At 34.7% G+C, this 19,230-nt stretch overlaps 1 protein-coding gene across 1 annotated transcript; it reads left to right on the top strand.

Moving 5' to 3' along the window:
• Positions 1-9,531: 9,531 nt before the first annotated feature.
• Positions 9,532-18,967, top strand: LOC120077970 (choline/ethanolaminephosphotransferase 1-like). The gene is made up of 17 exons (XM_039032109.2): positions 9,532-9,582; positions 9,956-10,033; positions 10,173-10,248; positions 10,370-10,392; positions 10,475-10,575; positions 13,596-13,690; positions 13,810-13,878; positions 15,896-15,965; positions 16,436-16,499; positions 16,580-16,620; positions 16,707-16,791; positions 17,093-17,155; positions 17,586-17,644; positions 17,732-17,784; positions 18,052-18,124; positions 18,400-18,444; positions 18,598-18,967. The coding sequence occupies exons 1-16, from the start codon at positions 9,541-9,543 to the stop codon at positions 18,419-18,421; spliced, it is 1,014 nt and encodes a 337-aa protein (XP_038888037.2). The 5' UTR covers positions 9,532-9,540; the 3' UTR covers positions 18,422-18,444; positions 18,598-18,967.
• Positions 18,968-19,230: the final 263 nt, after the last annotated feature.

Below are 19,230 nucleotides of genomic sequence, written 5' to 3'. Positions count from 1 at the left end.
TGGGAGAGGCTCAGTTTGTTCTAGGTATACAGATCTTTTGGGATCGTAAGAACAAAGTGCTCGCAATGTCTCGGGTATCGTACATTGACAAGATGTTGCTCAAGTACTCGATACAAGACTGCAAGAGGGGCTACTACCGTTGTGGCATGGACTCACTTTGTCTAAGGAAATGTGTCCTAAGACGCCTCAAGAGGTTGAGGAGATGAGACGGGTCCCATACTTGTCTGCCATTGGCAGTTTGATGGATGTTTATACTCGTCCAGACATCTGCTACGCTGTGGGCATAGTCAATAGGTATCAGTTTAACCCCAGTCAGGCACTGGACCACAGTGAAGAACATCTTCAAGTATCTTCGAAGAACGAGGGACTACATGCTCGTGTATAGTTCGAGGGATTTGATCCTTACAGGATACACGGATTTTAACTTTCAAACTGATAAGGACTCTCACAAGTCCACATCAGGGTCAGTCTTTACTCTTAAGGAGGCTGTAGTGTGGCGAAGCACTAAGTAGGGGTGCATCACTAACTCTACTATGGAGGCGGAGTACGTAGCGGTTTGCAAAGCTGCTAAGGAGATCGTCTGGCTCAGGAAGTTCTTGACAGACCTGGAAGTTGTTCTAGATATGTCTAGGCCCATTACCCTCTATTGTGATAATAGTGGGGCCATGGCGAACTCCAAGGAGCCAAGGAGTCACAGGCGCAGTAAACACATAGAGCGGAAGTATCATCTGATCCGCGAGATAGTGCATCGAGGGGACGTGATCGTCATGCAGATCGCTTCGGAGCACAATGTTGCTGACCCGTTTACGAAGGCTCTCATGACTACAGTGTTTGAGGGTCACCTACGGAGCATGGGTCTATAAGATCGCTCGCGGCTGAACTAGGGCAAGTGGGAGATTTTCTTGTACTTGGCTTTTATGCCCTAGTTTATTGTTTTGTACTAAGTTTATTGTACACCCCACTTCGCTTTAGAACAAGTGGGAGATTGTTGGGGTTGATGCCCTAAAGTCTCGTGTCCTGTAGTTTGTAAATATATTATATGAACACTTGTGTTGTTAATATATGATATTTACTTCACATCTTGTATTTTGCTCGATTAATTGTTTTATTTTTGCTTTACCACAAACCAATAAACATAAAATCCATGGTTATCTGTATGTGACTCAAGCATGTATGTGGTGACATACAAGTGGATCATGTCTTGAGTGACAACCAAAATGGTCTGTAGTATATGGATAAAGGAGGGAAACGTTATCCTAGTAATGCTACGGACGCGGCTCGCTTTGTGGAATGGTCACAAGTGTTGTGACTTGTCACAGATGGTCTGATCCTGATCATTCGTGTTAAGGATATGCGAGCGGGGGCGTCCTATACAAAGAGTTTGTATAAGACCTGACCACGAAGTGTTAACGTCTTGTTATATAATACCGTTCATGACAGAGACTTCACTTCACTAGGATGACAATAGGTAACATGACCTCAATCCTAAGTGAGTTGGGAACTCCTGCCATTGAGGGCGGTCCTTTGATTTGTATGGATGCGAGTGGCCAAGTCGCCGATTCAAACCTACTATTTTGGGGATTCGCCTGATTTGGGAGCTGGGAACTCAGCTACACAAGATGGAATTCACTCTTTCCCCGAGGTAGGGGTAAGTAGAAAGATGGCTCCCTTAAGGGCTGATTCCGGGGTTTGAACGATGTGGCACCACACACCTTCTCCTGGCCCAAGAGGTGTTAACACATAGTTGGACTATGTTGTATTGTTCATTAGAGGAATCAGTGGTACTTAAGGAGTGAGATGTAACTACAAGTGCGAAATGGTAAATTGGCCCAGTTGTACTTACAAGCATCTGTGAAGGGTCATCGTACTTATGATTGTTATATCCAATGGACACAAAAATATATCTGTGGTAAGAAGAGTTCAACTGTTGGTCTTTAGTGGAATGTTTGACAGTTAACGGATGGTGGATCTCATGGCTAAAGAGTTTAGTCAGCTATTCACGTACCATAGGAACTTCGAGCCACAGGATCATTAGGTCCCCAAGGTAGCTTGGATAAAGTCGAGAACCAGTATTTGGGTTAATTTGAAATGTTCAAATTGACAAGAGGAAGTTCGATTATATATGATATAATTGGACTAGTTAATTATATATGCTATGATTGGCAAATGTATGAGATACATTTTTATGGAGGAAATTAGATATAAATATGATTTATATCAAGTAGAGGAGAAAATACTATAGTAGATATGTGATATCAAACTATAGGATATAAATATAATATGATTATATTAATTAATTAATTAATTATATGATTATTAATCCTTTTTCCATGTTCGAACGTGGGTTAATGGGCAGCATCGATTATGGTAACCAATGAGTTAAAATGAAAAAAGTATTCATTTTTGAATCGTTCAATCGATCGGTCGTCAGATTCGCCCAAAAGAATTCAGAAGCGCGCATTGGTGAAAGTAAACGATTGTTTGAGAGCCTATATGATAGCTTCTCCGCCTAAACGATCATATACCTCGCGCCTAAACGATCGAACACTGTCGCCTAGACGATCAAATAGTTTCTTAAATGATCGTATAGTGTGCCGAATTAGCTAAACAATCATATACTTTTTCGTAAACGATCGTTCAGCAAATCCTACACGATTGTGTAGCTCCTCTATGCGATAGCATCGTTTTCTCTCCCTCTTGCTTATCGCCTACACGACTCGTTTTTCCTATGTCCTCTACCAAATTCACCAAAGCCCAACCTTTGAGTTTCCACTCCGAGAATACCCGAGGCTCATTAGTGGTGGTGTCGTCCCCGTTGTGGTTGTGAGTTTGCATTGATCGTGTTGCTGCAGTTGACGTTTTCTGCCGGGCGTTGGTAGATCGCGTGGAGGGTTTCCGCTGCGTTAGAGTTCCGGAGATTGAAGATTGTCTTCAATTGGTATGGAACTCTGTCTCCTTGTTATTTTATCTTTGTTCGTAGCATGTCTATAATTAGATTTGTTTGCATAATTGTATGTGTTGTATGTATATTATTCGATTTCGGTCACTGTGAGATTGGAGCGATCCGAACACGCTCATGGAACTCTCGGTATGAGATCCTTCAATAGAAACTTAGACATAAATTCTGTTTGCTATTGCGCATCGCATGCACTCTAGAATTAGGATATGATAGTATGCAGTAACCTTGTGTATGTGTACATCATTCATTATTGCATAGACAAGAATAGAGGCTTAGACATAAGTCCCATCGACATTATCGTATACATCACATGCGTCCTAGAAATAGGAATTATGGCATTTGCATTGAGAGATGATATGTTGTTGTTTGTGTATAGCATGATCGCATAACTTGAACGCAATCTTACGAAGTGTTAGCTAAACCCCTTCTCAACTCGTTCATCGCATACTCATTGTAATTCTCGATTTCATCAACTCTTTATTCTAACTCCGCCACATAGGAAATATACTTAATCAAAACATCATCCATCTTATTTGTTTTCACCACCACAAAGGAATCAAATTTACTGTCGCATACTTAGTAGTCTCTATGTTCAACCCTGGACTTACCAAGAAACCTAGTGAGATTTATACTTGGGTCTTATGAGGAAAACTTGCATGTGCAATGCATAACACATCACTGCAACTTCACATCATAATTGCATCACATTTACAACGCATCACTAGCAAAGTTTTAAGTTTAGGGTGGTGAAAAGTATCTAAAAAGTGCTTTTATTACCTTCAAATTTAGAGCTACTATTGCTAGTTTTTGTTTGGTTTGATATGGTTTATTGAGTGATTTCAAGAAGCCAAGCATCAAGAGTAGTTGTGGGAAAATGAGCAAAAATCCAAGGCAAAACTCCAATTTTGTGCAATTACGGGTTGACTATGGAATTAGGAAGAAATCAAGGACCCAAGATGAAGAAAAGAGGCAAGTTTGGAAAGCAATTCGAAGGAGCCAGCATTGGCCGAGCGTTGCAATGCTGCTCCTTAACGCTGTAGACTCGAGAGCAATTTGGAACAAGGCAGCGTTGCAATGCTACGACTTCTACACTAGCATGACGCCGCGGCCGGACCGACCAGCTCCCTTTTGCCTCTCGGTCTTCTCCTTTTTTGGTTCATTTGTCCGTTTCACGTGCTTCTTTGATCCTCACGTGGTGATCGTTTTTCCTGACCTCGAAATTTCTAGTCTAGTGTTGTCCATAATATGGACCAAATTCACATATTCTTGAAAATTTAATGACTAAAATGATATTTTCTCTCTCTTTTTTAAAATTTCATTAATTAATACTATATGTAAAATGGCTACCTTTCGTCTTTTCATTTATTTATTGTAAGTATTTTAAATTTTAAATTTATTATTTACTATTCTCCAAGTCGATCATTTCAAGAAGGTAAATGCAAGTTAATGAAATTATTTTTCAACTGCCACAAACTCTTTATTACCCTAATTTCGATGCCAAAATTAAGGAAAGTGGAATGTGAAACGTGAATTAAGCAAGTACTTCATTGTCCCAACTTTAACACAAACAATATAATAATAATTATTATTATTATCATCATTATATTATTATTATTATTATTATTATTATTATTATTATTATGATGATGATGATGATGATGATGATGATGATGATGATGATGATGATAACAGGTATACTATATACATTAAAGAGTATTTTTTTTTCAGATATAAAAGGAGTTATTTGGGTAGAGATAAGCTTTCTCTCTCCATTTTGCTCAATTTTTTTAAATTTTTTTTAATATTTTATTTATTGATGTCCAAGTTCATTTCAAGAAAATGTACTTAAAAAAGAACAACATTTAAAAAATTGCAATGCAACGACATACCATTTCAATTTTCATAGCCAAATTGAACATAGCTGAATTGGCATATGTGTACCAAAAATCTACGAGATCCGTGATTTAAATCTTCCGTCCTTCAATGTATTAAAAAAAACATTATAAAGACTCTTGACAATTACCCTAACTTCAATGTATGAGGCAAACTCTTCAACTTTTTCAAAGACTTTTTTTATTCCAATTTCAAATAGAATCCAAATCGAACATCATACTTTACTTTTAAAACGATGTCGTTTATACTAGTTTTCTCTTCCTTTTAATTTAAATGAAATTGGTGCATTTTGATCATCGTGAACTATGTCACTGTGTGAAAACAAAGCTTAACTAAACAAATTGAGAATTGCATAAATTAATAAATCTAACGATTTATCACATCAACTTAAATATAAACATTTGATCGATGTTGTGTGGCTATTATTGATATTTATATTTTTCATTAATAATTTACTTTAAAGAGAAAATGAAGCATCCATGACGACTATTTTCTCTCATAAAATTAAGTTAAAGTCACATCGTCAATTTATAGGAATATATTGACACACACATAAGTTGAATGCTCTGAGAAGGAAAATAAGCTCCTAGCCAAAGGTAGCTTTGTCTTGCCTTTAAAGAGTGGTGTGATTACGATTAAATTAAAACAATAAAACGAGTACATAAGTACGTTTGAACTAAAGGCAACACATACACTCACATTAAGTCTACAAATTAGGTCAACATGATGTATATTTCACTCGATTTAACTACATACTTTCATTAGAGATTAGCGAGATTCAAAACTTATAATTTCCAATGTTGTTGAACTAAAAAAACGATAAATAAGGAATCTTAAATGATGAGTGAATGATAATATTAAGTGATGCAATTATAAAAGAGAATTGATATGCTATTTTAAAAAGAGAATATTACCATCAAATAAATAAGTAAATAAGCGAGAATATGTTGCACCCGCTAGCTTTCTTGGTCCAACTAAACGCATTTGCTTTTCCTATGTCCTACTTTGAGTCAAATAAATAATATGTTATGTATATATGTCATATAATTATTTATTTAAGACTAAATAATACAGAATATCCCTAAGTTCTATACTTTGCGTTAGAAATATTCTTGAATTTTGAAATATACAACTTTAAGAAAATTCTAAAATACTCTTTACCATTATTTTTTTATTGAAACCGTTAATAGTTTGTTTCAAAAATATCCTCGAACTTTATTTTTTTTTAAAAATACTCTTAAACTTCAAAAAATTTTAAAATACTCTTATTAGTAGTATATGAACACAAATCCTTAATACATGTTTAAAAAATATAAAGAATTTTTCAAAGGTTGCATTTAATTCACCTTATTAAAAAAAGTCTAATTAATGCTCATACGGTTAGAATAATGATAGGTTAGTTTGAAGTTTTCTTGAGTTTGAAAAGAATCTTGTAAAACAAATTATATAGATATCTTATTTTTTCATCATATAGTACTCTCACTTTTCTTCCACTCGTTGAATTATGGCACCAATTTTCTCACAACAAAAAAATAGCCAAAACTTCAAGTAAAGCATAACATCCCACAAAAATCTCACAAATTTGCAGAATCAAATCATCCTCTTAAAACTTACTAAAACGATAAATAGCCAAATACATAAAGGATATATTTGGCTATTAACCCACTCTAAACTACTAATGTACAACCTCGTTAAAACATATAAGTCCAAGGTCCTTTTGTTGCTTCCATTATTCTAGTTCTTTTTGTTATAATCTATATACCTTAATTAAATAGAAATTTTTTATGAGATAAAAAAATGTTAAATAGTAATAAGAAGAAGAGTAATACGGAGAAAACCTAAAGAAAATAGAGAAGTGTTAAGTCATAGATTGATCATTGAAGTAGGGGAGAGAAAGAGGTGATGAAGTATAGATAAACTGTAAGAGCATTTTTAACCCTTGTTGTGCAATTTTTTAAAATTAAAAGGTATTTTGCAATTAGGTATTAACAATTTCTGTTCATATATTAAACGTTTGGGTACTTTTGAACATTCTTTAAATTTAAGGGTATTTTTCAAACTTTTGAAAGTTCAATGATATTTTTTAAACAAAACACTAACAGTTTTCATTCAAAATTGACGACTAAAATATTTTTGAACACTTCTTTAAAATTTAATAGTGTATTTGAAACTTTTAGAAGTTCAAATGTATTTTTGATACAACGTACAAAGTTCAACGACATTTTTATAGTTCAGCATTTAGTTAATTATAGTAATAAAGGAAATATCTATAATCATACTCTAGATATTTTTTCTAGTTTAGCAGTATTTTATGATAAATTTATTTAAACTTCATCGACTTCTTAATCGAAAGTATATGTCTAAATCAATCTAACATTATTTGGTATATGACGATACACGATAATATAATAATAATAATAACATTTTTTGCAAAAGACTAGCTTTTGTTCATGAAAAGTAATTGGACAAAAAAGTCAAAGATTCCATCTCGAGTAAAACAATTGCACAATAATGTGAAGAAAAACAATTGCACAATAATGTGAAGAAAAACAATTGCACAATAATGTGAAGAAAAACAATTGCACAAATAGTAGCGTGCCATACTTTGTTTTCTTCCTTTTTATAATATTTTTTTCTCTCTTTTTGTGGTTGGAGTTAACTAGATAGTACAGTAATACTGAAGTAAAAAAGATGTTTAAAAAGTCAATATCGACCAAATTATGAAAGTTTTGATTTTACGAAATTTTCAATAGAAATATAAATAAAATGTCGATGAATATTTCTAAAAATATTATAAAAACTAAAAATATGTTAAGCACGCAAAGTTAGATTGAATTGAGTTAATAATTATACATAGGTAATACTTGTCTGTATTTGTTCCTGTGGTATAGATTTGAGTTGGTTGAGTTATGGATATATGTTTTAGTTTGATATAACCTAAAAAATATTTTTACTTTTATCGATTTTCTTGTTATTATTGTGATTCTTGACACTTTTACCGTTTCTATTACTGTTTGATCTTCAGAGGTGACATTAATGGTAACGAGAACAATAAATGTGTCCAAATTTATAATTCTAAATAAACACGATAAAAAAATTACATTTGCGGTTCAAAATTAATATAATTGATTCATCAATGATATTTCATTACGATTACACCAATTTTCATTACGGTTTAACAAACTTGATTTATATGTAAAATATCAAGGACCATTTGGGACACTAACTAGAAGTGGAGTGAGATATTATAGCTCATCCCATATTTTGGACACCAAATTTAATAGTGGTATGTGCAACTATTTATAACCTACAGAAGTATAGTAAATATTATTTCAAAACCTTATTTGTTTTTTATAACTCATTCTCCATTTTTTTGTATTTGTTATTTTCTATCTAAATAAAAATAATTTATTATAATTTAAATTAGAATAGTCTGAATCTCAAATATTAAATATACAGCGATTATAATAACCAATTCAATATCCAAAATGTGTTATCGAAAGAATAATTTGCCTTTTGTACGAGAAATGGCTCTCCACAGAGCGGGAGATAAAAGATCCTCTTTTTTCTTTTTCCCTCTCGTTTTCTCCCTCCGCAGGCTTCTCCATTTCCTGATCTCTCGTCCTCTCCATTTCCTTCTCCGACAAGAAATCAGGTAACTTTCTCTCACTGTTTTGTCTTTCCATGGTTTCTTTCCTGTAGTAGCTACCTTTCTGTGTGGCATCCGATCTGATTTCCTACAAGTTATTATTGAACTGTGTTCGATTCAAGTTACGCGAGATAGTTTAATTTTTAATTTGGATCCATGCTTTCAGTGGGAGTTACTCTTGTAAACATTGTTATGAATCGCCTCGTCCGTTTTTTATGAGTGATTGGTCTAACTAAAGCATAAACGAACAGTTTGCTTCTGAATCGTAAATGGGTTATTGCTTTAGGGCTGTTTAGGGTATTGTAGTTCCCGGAATACATGTAGTTTTTATGTTTATATGTTTATTTTAAGTGGTTGCATTTTTTTTTTCTTTGATTGGATACTGCATTCTGTACTGCCGGAGATTGTTATTGGTTGGGTTGAGTTACTATTTCTTTCCGTATAGCTGAATTTCAAGCCAGTTGATTGGTTTCTGCTACAGAGTTTTGATCGTAGTTTGAGGAAATGGGGTATGTTGGTGCACATGGGGTCGCAACACTGCACAGATACAAGTACAGTGGTGTTGATCACTCTTATGTTGCCAAATATGTGCTGCAACCCTTTTGGAGTCGCTTCGTCAATTTCTTTCCGCTATGGATGCCGTAAGTACAGCTTCTTTGTTACCATCAGTAGTGATTTCTGCAAATTCAGTAAAAGATTTTCCCCTACCCCATCCCGTGTTCAGAGGCGACTTGGAGAGACTTCATAAGTCAGTTTTTCAAGATATGATAAAGATTTGCATTTAAAAATGTCAATAGCTTCTAGTTCAATGTTCAAACCTGATTACACATATTTTATTTCTAGTAAGATTTCTTTTTGACGATATGCTGACTTATCATTTTTTCTCTGTTCTCCCTTCACGTGCGTTCCTGGATGATTTCATCAGTCCGAATATGGTAAACTGATGTTTCCTTTTGAGTGCTATACTCTATCTTTTGCTTTGACTTTTGAGATAATACGTTCTTTCCTTTGTGGCTTGCTCTTGTGGTAGATAACACTTATGGGATTTATGTTTTTGGTCACGTCAGCAGTTCTTGGTTATGTGAGTAACATCCAGCACTCCTTTTTACTGGTCTTATTTAAGCTTTACTCCAAACGGCGTCATTTTTATATTATGATTATCGTTCTCTTGCAATGCCTGATCCTAATTCTTTAGCAAAAATGTTTTAAGAAATGCTAAGATTTTGTTTTATTAGTCTTTGTCCTTTTACATGGTTTCATTTACCCTTTTGTTGTTTTTTATTTCCATTAAAAATGTCTTAGGCATAGTATATCTAAAATCGATACAGAATATAGGAAAATATCACACTAAAGCGATATATTTATTGCTATATTAGCACATCATGGTTCTTTTATTGATATATTGATCCCTTGGCCTTTCTCATATTTTTATTTTAATTGCACTTTCATGTCAGATATATTCTCCTCATTTGGATTTAGCTCCCCCAAGATGGGTTCATTTTGCGCATGGATTGCTTCTATTTCTTTATCAGGTATGCTCTAATATTCTACATGGAGTTTTGTTGTATTCCTTGGATGGCATGGCCTCTCTTGAAAGTTGAACCACTCTCGGAGATTTCATGGACACTTGTTGCTAATTGCCTTATAAATCCTTTATCCTTGTTTTACAAGACTTTTGATGCTGTTGATGGGAAGCAAGCACGGAGGACAAATTCCTCAAGTCCACTGGGAGAACTTTTTGACCACGGTAATGTTTATATCTTATTTTTTTATTTTCCCCTTGTTCCTGTCTCTCCTGCTTTCAATTGGCTCACCAAAGATTAATGTTTTTAAACATATGTGGTTTTTGGCTTCTTTCCGTCTTTCAGGATGTGATGCACTTGCATGCGCGGTATGTATCATGACTCATGATTCCTGTATTTTCCTGGCCTTCTGGCAATCATATATCTTTTGTTTCTTGGTATTGATACCAGTTTGAAACCTTAGCATTTGGGAGCACTGCCATGTGCGGAAGATCTTCTTTCTGGTTCTGGGTACTTTCAGCTGTTCCCTTTTATGGTGCAACGTGGGAACAGTAAGCTTTCCGTACCAGCTCATTATTTTGACATGATAGAGTTACTATGAGTTATGACAATGTCTCTTCTCTCACTAAGAGTTATGACAATGTCTCTTCTCTCATGATTCTAGTTCTTAAAGGCATCTATGTTATTAGCCATATGGTACCCGTTATTTAAACAATCCCTTAGCTTGGGAAGGGGGATTCTTCATCTCCCCCCGTTTGGTATAACTTTCTTGCTTAATAAAATATTTCTGTTTTTAATCTTTTGTCAAGTTGGAAGGAGAGGAACCTTAGATATTTTTAGGATAAACTGAATACAGAGGATAAAACACTTGCCCTCTTGGTGGTGTTTAAACTAAAAAACTGAATGCAGAGGATAATTCCTTTTTTTTTTTTAAAAAAAAATTAATATTACAAAAATTCCTTATCAAAATAAATAAATAAAATTTCTGTTTTTTTTATCACAAAAAGGAAAAAGAGAAAGAAATCTAATGCTTCCAGGGAACCCCCTTTTTCCATTTGTGGATCTTGTTTGACTTACATAGATGGTATAGTAGTTGTCATTGGTTGGTAATATGTTTGATTATACATATTTCTTTCAGCAATAAAATTGTTACTTATTTAATACACACACACACGTGTTTGTGTGTGTGAGATTATGCATCTTTACTATGATCAAGTGCTGCTAGGTAGACATTGAGGTCAGATATACCCTTTTTCACACTTTTTGTATCATATTTAGAATGTTCTTTTTGCAAGAGATTTTATTCTTCTTTCCAATTCAAAGGACTATTGTTAACTTGGGTAGCTTGGGGGTAATATGTTTGATTATACATATTTCTTTCAGCAATAAAATTGTTACTTATTTAATACACACACACACGTGTGTGTGAGATTATGCATCTTTACCATGATCAAGTGCTGCTAGGTAGACATTGAGGTCAGATGTACCCTTTTTCACACTTTTTGTATCATATTTAGAATGTTCTTTTTGCACAAGATTTTAGTCTTCTTTCCAATTCAACCGAGGACTATTGTTAACTTGGGTAGCTTGGGGGGTCCTTTATCTCCTCTACTCTTCTTGTTGGTTGTGGATATCTTAAACCGACTCATTTACATGGGTGTGGGAGGAGGCATTCTTCAGCCTTTTAAGGTAGCTTCTAAGGAGGTGGCTCTCTCTCACCTTGCTGATGACATGATGTTCTTTTGTTCAGGTAATGAGGATGCTTTCTATATCCTCAATCATATTCTAGGGTTTTTTAGGAGATGTCGGGGCTTAAAATTAGCAAAGGCAAGTGTCAGATTATGGGCATTAACTGTGATTAGGAAAAGCTTAACAAATGGGCTAGTTTGTTGGGTTGTGACATTGGATCCTTCCCTTCATCTTACCTCTGCCTCCCCTTTGGAGGTAATTCGAGAGCTATTTCGTTTTGGAACCCCCCATGGAGAAGATTAGGAAGAGATTGGCTTCTTGGAAGAAAAGTTTTTTTTCTCCAAAGCTGGGAGAATGATGCTTATTAGATCAGTGTTGAGTGGAATCTCTATTTATTACTTTTCTCTTTCCAAAGCGCTTGTTTTGGTTTGCAAGAGCATTGAGAAGCTAATGAGAGATTTCCTTTGGGAAGGGATAGAGGAAGGGAAAGGATCTCATTTGGTTAACTGGAACAATGTGGGGAAACTTGTAAATTAGGGAGGGTTAGAGATCGAAAATCTAAGGTTTGCAACAAAACCTTCCTTTTCCCATTGAAATCTGTGGAGAAATATTTCTTCTCATCTCCCTTCCTTTTCCCATCCCGTTTTCTGTGTTGTGGGGGATGTTAAAGGAAACGTATTTCTGGGAAAATCTTTGGGTGGGGGATAGACCTCTCTCCTCTATGTTTCCTAGTTTATATCATTCGTCCTCTTTGAAACATTGTCGGGTTTTGGATATTTTGGTGTGGTAGGGGAATCTCGTGTTTTTTTTTTTTTTTTTTCCCTTCCTTTCTTTTGGCTTCTGTCGGTCTTTGTCTATTAGGGAAATGATGGAGGTGACCTCTCTTCTTTCCTTGATTGGGGGTTTCGATTTCAGACTTGGGAGAAAGGATGTTTACATGTGGAGTCCCTCCCTATGGTTGAGTCGGTTTTTGATGCTTTAGGGTTTTACTGGATCCCTATCCTATGGTTTCTCTTGTAAGGCTTCTCTTGTAAGCCTTTCTTTAGGGTTTTATTGGATCCCTCTCCTAAGGTTGAATCGGTTTTTGATGTTTTATGGAAGATTAAGATTCCTAAGAAAATCAATTTTTTTTCTTGGCAAGTTTTGCTTGGCCGTGTGAATATGACTGATAGTTTAAAAAGATATCTTCGCTTATGGATCCTTGGTGTTGCCTTCTGTCGGAAGGCGGATGAGAACCTGGAACACCTTCTTTAGGAGTGCCACATTGCAGGATCTGTGTAGAATGCCTTTTTTCAGGAGTTTGATTTTGTGCTTGCAAGCCAGAGGGACGTTCGTTCGATGATCGGGGAGTTCCTCCTCCATTCTCCTTTCAAAGAGAGGTTGTTTTTTACGGGCTGTTGGGGTGTGCGCTTTATTGTGGGATCTTTGGGGGAGAGAAACAACAGTGTTTCGTGGTATTGAGAGAGACCCTAGCGGGGTTTGGTGTTTGGTGAGGTTTCATGTTTCTCTTTGGGCTTTGATTTTAGAGACATTTTTGTAATTACTCCTTAGGCATAATTTTGCTTAGTTGGAAACTCTTTCTCTAGGGGTCTTTGGGGCTTTTTTTTATTGCCCTTGTATTCTTTCATTTTTTTTCTAATGAAAGCAGTTGTTTCTATCCAAAAAAAAAAAAAACTTGGGTAAGTAAAGTATGCAGTTTTAATAGTATTTGTATTAGCTAGCTGTAAAACTTTTATGCAATCTCTCTGGCTTTGAGATTGCGTTTTGAGCTGTTCTCCTAATATGCATGCGTTTCTGGGTGGATTAATTTGCTTCTTATCTTGGAAGGAAAAAAGGAAATAAAAAATTGGCACCTAACCTCAATTCTCATCTTTGATTACAGCTTCTTCACCAATACTCTAGTTCTTCCTGTTGTAAATGGACCTACTGAGGGTCTCATGCTGATTTATTTGTGTCATTTTTTCACAACCTTTGTGGGTATGCTTCTTCTTCCTGCTTGTTCTACAATTTGAATTTGCAATTTTCTACTTTGGAAATGCAATTCTCTTCCACCTTGATAGAAAAGTTCATCAAGTCCTGAATATATCTTCTACCAGGTGCTGGGTGGTGGACTCAGCAGTTCGGGAAGTCCATACCAATTTTTAGTTGGGTTCCTATTTTCCATGGTAAGACATTAAATCTACTATCAGTGAAATTTTTGTATTGTATACACACCTTCAACACTTCTAACTATGAATATCCATCCTCCCTCCCTCCTCTCCAACTCTCTATGACCAGTTTTTATAGCGAGTTCTAGTTAGCTATGTACTTTAATATTATATGAAAGACTCTAGTTCAGCTTGACTGTTAGCTCCTTCAGTTGCATTGATATTGCTTTGTGTGCTTCTATATCTTTATGGGTGGTCTGGTTCATGCTATTGTATGCATATTGGGCATAAGATGTATAGTTTGTTTTTGTTTTGTTTTTTTCCTCCTCCGATAAGGATGTTTGTTTGAATAAAATAATGCATACAATTTAGAGAAAGTTGGTCTGGTTCATAAAAGGAGAATAAAAATTGCATACAATTCTAATCCATTCGCTTGTGCATGTCCCCAATATAGAGCAAGTTGGTAGATATGGTTGCTCTATCACATATCCAATCTACCGATGATACGGTTTCCTTGTGTTCTAGTAAGGAGTCTTTCCTTAACCTGAATCAGATTTTATCATTTTTGGAGACTATCTCGGGCCTTAGGAGGCAAATGTCAAAATTTGGGTCTTAATTGCAACCGTCTTTAAGTTGGATAGGTAGGCTCCCTTGGAGGGGTATGAGGTTGGTACTTTTTTTGTTCTGTTTTGTTCTTTTTTTTTTATTATTTATTTTTATTAAAAAAGAAAAAAAAAAGAAAAAAGAAAAAAGGGAAACATTTCATTGATAAATGAAATCAAGGGAATACCCCCAAAAGACCTAAAGGTGGTTTACAAAAGAGATCGTCAATTGGTAACTAAGAAAGATAAGCTAAAATGTTTAAATGGGTGCTTAATTTTAAACCAAGAAAAAGCAGTAAAAAGAACCAAATCCATAAAATGGTCTAAATGTGACTACATTTTAAGGTCACACCATTGGTAAGATTTGTAAAAGGCTCACTTCTTGGAAAGATAGTTTTTTCTCGAAAGGTTGGAGACTTAACCTTATTCAGTCTCCTTAGTGCCTCCTACATATTTTGTCCTTAGCAAGATGTTGGAGAAGTTGGTGAGGGATCTTGTATGGGAAGAGGTTGAGGGGAGGGGAAAGGCTTGCATCTCGTTAGTTGGAAGGCAGTGTCTAGGCCATTGGAGATGAAAAGGTTAGGCTTTGGTAATGTAAGGGCTTGATAGAGGACTCTATTGGCTACTCTGGCGACTTTTGTTCCTTTTTCCTTCTTTCCCTGTTTATATCAGTTGTCCTCCCTGAGGAATCATACTATGGCTTCTGTCTTTTCTCTTGATGAGACATATCCTTTTTTTTTCTCTCTTTCTTTTCTTTTTTTGAAACAGTTGCCATTGAGAAAAAAATGAAAGAATGAACGAGACACCTTTCTTGGTTTTTCGCCGTCTGTTGACTCATAGGGAAATGACGGATATGTTGGCTTTGTTATCCTTGATGGTAACTTTTGCTTCAGCCTTCACAGAGGAGATGTCTGCCTTTTGGAGTCTTTGCCCCTCTAAATGCTTCTATTGTAGCTCATTTTTTAATTGTTGGCTAAGCTCCTCTCCAGTTATTGACTAATTTTTTTCCCGTGAGGAAGGTTAAGCTTTTAGTATCGCAATTTATGCATGGAAAAGTTAATGCCTTATATCAGATTTTGGCAAAGGGGTCCTCTCTTTTAGGTAGGGTCATTTTGTTGTATTCTTTGAACGAGGACTGCAGAGGGCCTTATATACTCTAGAGATGTGATTTTGCTAGGGCTCTGTGGAGTTTCTTCAAGGCCTTAAGCTTTAGGTTTGCCAGCTTGCAAAGTTATAGGGACCTGTCCTGTGTTGGCAAAATTCTCTTTTTATTCCTCTTGTTATTTCATGTCAGAAATATAATATAGACCTCTACTTATACATTTATGACCTCTTTGTTTATTGTTTAATCACAATTTCTCATTCACTTGGCATTTCACTGTAGTAGTTACTCTTCAATTAGTTGATTGTTTTTTAAATATTTCTATGTTAAGATATCCCGACATTCAGGGCTGCACTGATTTTATTGGCTGCTTTCGGTGTCATTCCTACAGTTGCATTCAAGTACGTGTTTCCTGTCTTCTAAACTTAAAATGGCATCCAAATGCATGTGATACTTGTCTTTTAAGTTCAGAAAAGTTTATATATCAGCGAAGCAGATTAATAGTTTTGGATATAGAGAAAATCCGACTGGATATGAAACAATTAATGTGGTCTCAACAGTAAGACTTATCAATTACAGCTACTGGAAAGGAATACCTGTGTTGTGACTATCCTGTAGGAACAAGTCAATATTTGGAGAAGGTTAAATATAAAATGATTTAAAAGAAACTGAAACCTATTACCTTTTTCAAAGTTGTGTCACATCAAAAAGTAAGTGGAATACCAAGATTTTTCCATGATTTTTCTTCATGGGATGGAGTGATAAATTTTCTGAATTTTATCAACTTATGTTTCGTTCCAGTTTCAACTTTGAGGACTTTTAACTAGAATATCTTTTCAAACCCCCCATATCATCTTATGCTTCTGTGCAGTGTGTACAATGTTTACAAGGTTGTGCAGGCAAGAAAAGGAAACATGCTATTAGCATTAGCGATGGTAAAATCACATTCTATCAACTTTGGTTTATCTATGTTATCATGTAATAATATATATATTTTGTTTCATTGTTCATACAGCTTTACCCATTTGTAGTACTTGTCGGAGGAGTCTTAGCATGGTAAATTTCAATTGTATTTGCATTTTCCTCACCTAGTACATTCGTAATCATCGTATGTCCTTACACCATATATGTCTCTCATTTAGGGATTATTTGTCACCTTCTGACATTATTGGAAGCTATCCGCATCTGATTATAACTGGAACTGGACTTGCTTTTGGATTTTTAGTGGTAAGACAGTTCTCTCTCGTTTCTCTCACTATCTTTCTCCTCTTTAGAAGCCATGACATCGATTTGGTGGGCTGAGTTTTTTTTTTTCCCGTTGCTATTAAATGGAGGTTTTTTTTATAAAGTACTATGTCACCATTTTCTTCTTGTTCTGATCTATACAAATGTTAAAGAGTCAGTGTTATGTCCCATGAATGGGTACCATTGTATGGCATCAATGACATACATTAGTTGGAGTTGGGAGGTCGAATACAATGAACTCTAGCATTTCTAAAAACTAAAATAGAAGCATTCTGTTTTGCAGGGTAGAATGATTCTAGCCCACCTTTGTGATGAACCCAAGGGCTTGAAAACTGGAATGTGCATGGTATGTTACTTCAGTGAACCAAAATACCATAGACAAATTTGTCATTATTTGCTGATTCTAATATATGACACTGACACCAAAAAAAATTGTTGATTGACATTTCTAGTATTTAATCAAAATATAGACTTTGCACCAAGTCAACTGACTTTTCAAGGCTACCTACAGATCAGTTTAGAGGTCTTTGCATGTAACTTGAGTGTACCCATTATTATTAGTGTTAAAATCAAGATTAACAGCAGATATGGTAGCAATATCTATGAATGTTTTAAAATTTTAGTATTAATCATGATGCATTTATTGCATTTATTGTTTGTTTTTACGGAAATTTGAATTATTCTTAAAATTTTCAGCATTTCATCTGTGTCATATTATCTAGATGGAGGTAGAGTTTGATGCAAGATTATAATCTTTTTAAAAAATATTTATGCAGTCACTATTATTTCTTCCTCTTGCCATTGCAAATGCTCTCACAGCAAAGCTTAACGACGGGTATGTGGTTATGGATTGTACAGTATGCGAAGATGGAATGCTATATCATTTATACTGACAATAAGGTTTTGAAAATCCATGTGGCAGGGTACCTTTAGTTGATGAAAGTCTGGTTGTTCTTGGTTATTGTCTTTTTACTGGTATGTTTATTTTCAACAATTCTCCCCATCCCAACCCTCTTTAACATTCATAGTTCAGTTAATATGATCTGAAATCATCAGTTAGATCTGTTAGATAAACCAACCTTATACTGTCTTTAATCGTAAAGTAAAAAAGTATTACACTACGAAACGTATACGTATGTGCTGATCATCTACACCATAGTTGAATTATGCTGTTATTCTTATTGATTCAATCTCACCTCTCTAATTTGGACGGCTGATTTCTGCCTTTTCTGATTTCCTCAGGTGCTCTGTATTTGCACTTTGCAACTTCAGTTATTCATGAGATCACCACCGCCTTGGGAATCTATTGCTTCAGGCAAGGAGACTTTTGGCCACTGCTCATTAGGCTCAAATTTGGATATTCCGCACTTCTGTAGCCTTCTACTTCTATACGAGATTGACAAGTCAAAACTGTGAAATACAAATCGAAACCGATTTTAACATAGTGAACTAATTTTGGCATAATATCTGAGATAAAGATTATCATCTTTTTTCACATCACTCTACCTATAATGTATAAACAAATATCTCTTGGTCTAATTCTTTTGTATTATTATTATCTCTTATTCGTTATTTGCTTTTATTCTGCAGGATAACTAGGAAAGAAGCTTAAAGTTGGCTGCAGTTTTCTTTAGGGTAAGGGCTCTTACATTCTTATGATCAAACCCACATTATATTTGATGATATTCACAACTCCATTATTATTATTGTTTTGCATTTGGTTGTTAATTGATTAAAAAGAAATTGTGGTTGATTTTGTTGCTTTAAACTAAATGTTATGTTTCTCAGCCAACTGGAAGTCAAATGATGCAGTAGCTGCTGCAAGTGTTCCTCATTATGAAGAGACAATTCTGCATTATTGGGATTTTTTATTGATATCATTTTTGGATGAAATTGATGAGGATAGTTTTGAATCCAGTCATTGTGTTATTCAATTCATCCCATGCTTTGATTGATGACTTATCAGATCGTTATAGGGTTATTTTAGGTAATGTGGCATTCTCAATTTTAACTCTAGAAGAGAAACTTATAAAATATTGTAGTTGATTCTTATTGTAACATTTTTTTTCATGTACGAGTGTAATTTTAATCATAAATATGAAACTTCACAATGTAATAGTAGATATGTTTGAATAGAAAATCACGTCATTTCACATAACTATTTACGGCGAAGTAGTATGTTTTATGTATAGGTGTGATTTAGGCTATTGATATGAACATCAATATCAGTTGATAATTACATTGTCTTTTAAAATTTCATTCCAACTTTATCTTTCTTTTACAAATAGTCACAATTATTTAAGTCCAAAAAGATAAAAAATTATTTAACACATTAATTACAAACCTTTTTTTTTTTTTTATTTATTTTTTATTTATTTTTTATTTTTATATGTACTGAAATGTGTCGTAGACTAATTATTT

This window comes from Benincasa hispida, chromosome 5, assembly GCF_027475165.1.
Source record: "Benincasa hispida cultivar pf3 chromosome 5, pf3_genome.v1.1, whole genome shotgun sequence".
NCBI lineage: Eukaryota > Viridiplantae > Streptophyta > Magnoliopsida > Cucurbitales > Cucurbitaceae > Benincasa > Benincasa hispida.
This window is presented reverse-complemented; position numbering and strand designations above follow the sequence as displayed.

Bases quoted from the DNA above. Each gene is read 5' to 3' on its own strand.
- LOC120077970 (XM_039032109.2), top strand. From the start codon at position 9,541: ATGGGATTTATGTTTTTGGTCACGTCAGCAGTTCTTGGTTAT. The intron at 10,576-13,595 runs GTAAGCTTTCCG...CTTTGATTACAG, and splicing joins TATGGTGCAACGTGGGAACA to CTTCTTCACCAATACTCTAG. The intron at 16,500-16,579 runs GTAAAATCACAT...TTGTTCATACAG, and splicing joins TGCTATTAGCATTAGCGATG to CTTTACCCATTTGTAGTACT.